The 5,614-nt window shown below is 35.5% G+C and overlaps 1 protein-coding gene across 2 annotated transcripts in view; it reads right to left on the reverse strand.

Moving 5' to 3' along the window:
* Nucleotides 1–5,614, reverse strand: part of kcnh5b (potassium voltage-gated channel, subfamily H (eag-related), member 5b) — a 38,528-nt gene that overhangs the window by 882 nt on the left and 32,032 nt on the right. The window contains exon 11 of one of the 2 annotated variants that reach the window (XM_016548158.1): nucleotides 328–1,370. In XM_016548158.1, the coding sequence (XP_016403644.1) occupies nucleotides 348–1,370 (1,023 nt within the window). In that variant the 3' untranslated portion in view covers nucleotides 328–347. Of the gene's footprint in view, nucleotides 1–6; nucleotides 1,371–5,614 lie in introns of those variants that run through there. The other variant, XM_016548150.1, reaches the window with a different exon arrangement.

Genomic DNA, 5,614 nt, shown 5'->3' on the forward strand with positions numbered 1-5,614 from the left:
GGGGGTAGTTCCATTACTTCAGTGTGCAAAAAAAGTGCTGATTGAACATTAAAGCACTAAACTAAAAATCCTCTTATTTTTGTATTTATCAGTACATGCCACTGTTCTCTGATTGGGTTAGAATTCCTGGCAGTTATTTAGATCCAGAAACCAACTCCTGTTCCCATACATATATTCAGGTGTCAGCTTTATCCTCAGAAATCCGAAGCTAGAAACCAACCCAAGCTCCTATTTTGGGCGTTCCAGTATAAGCTGCAGGTACAGGTGCTAAATTTGGATGCACCAAAACCCCAGTGATGCTACAAATGCTTCATCTCAAATACTTACTGAATGCAAAGTCTGTTTTCCTATGGCAAACCCTCGTCCTTTTCAGAGTCTGGCGTACTGAGTGTGGACACTGGGATGCTGCTCTGTGCTTTGAGTTTGGGTCTGTGCATTTTTGGGGTTGGATCTTCACTAGACGTGGGCTTTGAAGTCTCTAAAAGCAGCCTGAGAATTTGTCCGACCCGTTCTTCTAAAGCTGCCATCCTTCCATTCAGGGCTTGGATGTCTGTCCGCAGCTCCAGCCTTGCCTCCTGCAGCGTGGCCTGGAATGAGCTCTCGCTACTGGGGTAAAAATCCCGGGCTGATCCTTCTCCTCCACCGACTCCAGGAACAGGGCTCTGGGGTTCTGAAACCCTATCCAGTCTCTGGTCGCTGTATGTCAAGCCACTATCCCAAGAGTCCGTTTTGCGGAGTGAATTCTTCCTGGATGCTCCAACCTCCTCAACACTTTCTATCTGAACTTTGACTTCTGGTGAAATGCGCTCCATGGACACGGACTTAGCTGCATTGTTCAATCCCTCTTTCCTCTCATCCTCTGGAGGTGAACCTGGGGCAGCCATGTTGTTTTTCAGTCTCATCCAGCCACGGGCGGTTCCTGCGGGTTTGGTCCGTGCTGTGTTATTCACTTTGAGTCGGTTTGCGACTTGGTCACCGCTGGCCACAGCAGGTTTGAGTTCCATGATGTCGCGGTTGTTCTGCTTAATGGAGTCGGCCGCTTTAGGGTAGGCCAGGCAGTTCTGGATGGGTGTGATCTGGGAGATGGTGACCACGCTGCTGGTGGACCCGTTCTGAACCGCGTGCAGCGAGTTCTGCATGAGGGAGGTGTGAGGTTTCGGCATGTGTGTGGGCTGCTGTAGATGCTGCTGATTTTTCTCCAAGTCCAGTTGGGCCGAAGCGCCCTGGTTACGGAGCTCTTTCTGCTGTTTAAACTTCTGGAAAAGTTTTCGGACCGGGTGGTCCACAGGAATGGTGAGTGGAACCTCATTCTTTGAGCGCTGCCTCTCTTCTTCCTCCTTCTTCATGTCGCTGATTTTCCGGAATATAAACTGGATACAGAGAGAAGAAATACCATCAGTTAGATAGGAAAGGGCATCTACAAGAATTCTGGAAACAAAACTTTCACTTAGCTAAACATTCTTTTTGTGTAATTTGACCAAATTCCTTGTTTGTATGACTTTTTATGCATGTTGAGTTATTAAAATTGCTTTCTCTATTATTTAAAAATCATAATCATAAAAATAGCTTTAGAAAAGACAAAATGTCTGAACATTCAATATAAAATAGTAACATGAATATCAAAAAAGAAGTGCATACCCCAGTATATAAATGAAACATTTAACATGTAATAATAGGAATTTCATCATAAGGGTATTACTGAAAATGTGTGCTGTGTTGGGAAAGAAAGATTTAAATTATACATGTTTTATCTTCTTCTCCCGCCGTCACACTAAAGCTTCTATTTTTTGTCTTGCCATAGTCTGCCCACAGACTACCTGCATGTGTTTGGAGAATCAGTCTTAAATTATACATCTGTTGTTCTCTTCACCCCCTCTTTGTTTTGTTTTTTTCAGATCCCATTTTATCAACACATGAAAATCATCAAGTTCTTTACTGAAACTAATATGAGGTGATGGAATCATTTAGTTCAGCTGATAATATTTATTTACTTGTGTGTCTTTCAATGTAAAACATGAACAAGGTTGAACTAGAGACAAAAGCAGATCTATTCAATAGCTACTAACAAACCATTATAAAGATAAACATTATAAAGAGATTTTTATTCTCTATATCAATTAAATAGACTTTAATATTTTTACATTTGTAAATGACCAATGTTATATCTGCACCACTAGCATCACATAATGGAGTTGGGGGGGGAAAAACATCTATCTATCTATCTATCTCAGTGCTGCCATGCTGAACAGAATTTGATATTTATGATAATTATGATACAAAATCAACCTACAAACGGCTAACTTGTCTATTCACATTGAGCTGGGATAAGAACAAATTATTTTAAGTTTAGCAGAATAACACGCACATCACCCATTTGCCTGTTTTTCTTAAGAATCTGCTTTGTTTTGAAGAATCCATACTGAGAGCATTTGACTCTTAAATCTGAAACTGATGGATTGGTTCAGACACTGGAGCTCACAGACAGAGAACGGCCATCATTCTCTTTTGCCCTTTTTCTAAAAGTCAGCAAAACAAGAGCTGAACAGTGCAACATTCTCTGTTTGAACATTACAACATTTTCTGTCCCACTGAGGTTTTGTTTGAGATCACACACCTTCCTCTGACACACAAAGTTCCTGGCACAGAGTTATTCACACAAAACTAACAGAAATTATTTTATGAGTTCCAATCACAGAGAGAACTGCCGGCATTTGTGTTGTTTTTTAATAACGTTAAATGAAAGCTCATTAGAACCTATTCCTTCTGACCCCTTTCAAGGCAGCAATTGCTTGTATGCCTTTTCAACACATCTGCAAACAAAGTTTTATGAACAACACAGAAAATTTTATTTCACTAACTGCGGTAAAGCTGGGGATGAACTGGCCATAAAAGGAGCACAGGGATGCTGGGACAGTCGTCTTGTAGGCTTGCTGTCAAAATCAATTTAAATATACAAAGCAAAAACAAAGATTTGAAGAGAGAAAAGGTTCTGACATCTTCTGGCCGGTCCATTATTATACATGATAAAATATTTAATAATTATTATAAAATATTTAATAATTATAATAAATTAAATCATTAAATTAAATAATTAAAAAATATGTATAAAAATATAAAAGATACATGAATTTTCATAAATACAAAATATAATTATAAATATTATTTTATACATTTATAAATTGCATATAGAATATTTAAATAGTTAATAATTACAATTAGTTATTAATTAATATTAATACATTATATGAAAAAAATATAAATATAAAATGTATTATGTATGATAGAAATATTAATGTATTATGAATATATAAATAAAAAATATATGTTTTATTTATTTATATTTTTAAGCCCCACTCAATATATCATATTGAAACTTATTTTGGATTTTCTGCTCGGCTTTAGATGAGTCTTCTCTAATAAAAGTTGATCATAACAACAACTTGTATTAAAAACAATGACAAACGGACTCTGTTCATATTCTCACTGGACAGTTTGTGACTGGCCCCTGTCTTGATTGTTTTTTCTCTCTCTGTCTTTCTTCTTTCCGACCCCCATCACTCCTTGTGACAAGAGCCCTCAGAGAAAGGTTAAAATTAAGGCAGAATCTCTGATGTTATTAGTGGACATAACCCGAGCAATTAGTGCATGAAGAGCATGTGAGTGATTAGGAGATAGAGGCTCTACTCAACTAAACCTCAAAAACATGAACACAATTAACACTATGGCCCAAAAGTAAATGCAACCAATAGAAGTGGAGAAGATTTGCAGCATATTCTGTAATTACAGCATAAGGAAATTACATTGACTGCTGCAAAAGTTGAGATAATGTGCATTATGACATTGTAACTGAGTACCCTCTTGCGGAAAGGACACAATGCAAATTTGGAATATGCATATTCAGATTTGTGAAATGCATATGGTAATATCAGAGAAATTAACATTGCCAGAAGGCATGTTGTATAAACATTTACTGCATAAAAAGGTGCAGGACTGAAATATCTACATGAAAGTCTATAAATGCTTTCATATGAGAAGAAAAAGGCAGAAGAAGAGGCCTTTATAAACTCATAAACTCCAGCCTCAGTCTGGGTCAGAGCCATTATCACATTCTTTACGGATCCGAAGCAATGATACAGTTTGAAATTTTCAAATGGACTGACTCACATTCACCTCAATGGACTTTAGCATCTCACTGTGTCTAAACAATTGACAGCAGTGGCTGACCTGACTGTCCTTTATGTCCAAGGAATATCACACACAATGCACATCACAGCACAGCAATACGCATCACAATTTCATATTTTTTTTCTTGGAGTATTAAAGCACTCTGACAACGTCCTTTCCATATTGGAATAGCTATTTTAAGATTCCACTTCTGATCTCGGAGCAACAGACTGAAGGATTAATGCACTGCCTTGTGTGTGTTCACCTGTAACTGTCAACAGAATAAGAGAATGAGAGATTCAAAAAAAAAAATGAAGGAAAAAAAAAAAGCTGTCATGACGCATGTGAGTGCTGAGGTCAGTGGAGCAATTAAAATACTCTATAGCAACCATAAGACAGACATCATATATCCATTAAACCAATAGCTATCAGATTGTCTACCTCTGTAAACATATTTAAAACCCATCTTAAGACATATTTGTTCGATGAGGCCTTTGCTGCTTTGTGAGGACTACTGGTTTGGATTAGATGCATCTATATAAGTTTATTTTTTTATTTATTTCATTTTTCTCTTGCTTTATTGTATTTTCTATCTCTTTCTTTGTATTTTATTGTGTTTTATCTAATTTCTTTGAAATTGCACAGCACTTTGGTGTTTTTTAAGGTGCTTTATAAATACATTTTGATTTGATTACTCCAGTCGCTGATTTAGTTCTCAAGAAACGGTTCATATTATTATGCTGAAAACCAGAACTGTGATGCCCTACCATTCAAAAGCTTGGTGTTATTTATTTATTTATTTAAAAGTAATAATAATAATAATATTTTTATTCAGCAAGGAATAAAATTAAATTGTTTAATTCTAAATTGTTTTAAACGAGTTTTAAATTGTTTAAGAGAAAGTACGCTTATGTTACAAATTATTTCCATTTCAAATAAATGCTGTTCTTTTGAGCTTTCTATTCCTAATCCTAAATAAAAAATATATATATAATTTCCACTAAAATATTAAGCAGCAAAAACTGTTTTCAACAGGTTTTGATAATAAGAACCATTATTGATATTTAAACACCAATAATGATTGAGCACCAAATAAACATATTAGAATGATTTCTGAAGGATCATGTGACTGACGACTGAAGTAATGGCTGCTGAAAATTCAGCTTAGCCATCACATAAAAAAAAATGTATATATGAAATTGGAAAACAGTTATTTTAAATAATATTAATATTATTAATATTATTTTACCTTACTGTATTTTTGTTTAAATAAATGCAGCCTTTGGTGAGCATAAGAAATCTTTTTTATAAACATTTAAAAAAAAATTTATTCCAAAAATAAATTTTAAAAAAAGTATATATATATATATATATATATATATATATGTAACGGGGCGAACGAGATGTGAGACGTGCGGATCCATATGCAAGGCTTTATTTCCAAGATGTG

This window comes from Sinocyclocheilus rhinocerous, unplaced genomic scaffold, assembly GCF_001515625.1.
Source record: "Sinocyclocheilus rhinocerous isolate Xijiao unplaced genomic scaffold, SAMN03320098_v1.1 scaffold1214, whole genome shotgun sequence".
In the NCBI taxonomy this organism is placed as follows: Eukaryota; Metazoa; Chordata; class Actinopteri; order Cypriniformes; family Cyprinidae; genus Sinocyclocheilus; species Sinocyclocheilus rhinocerous.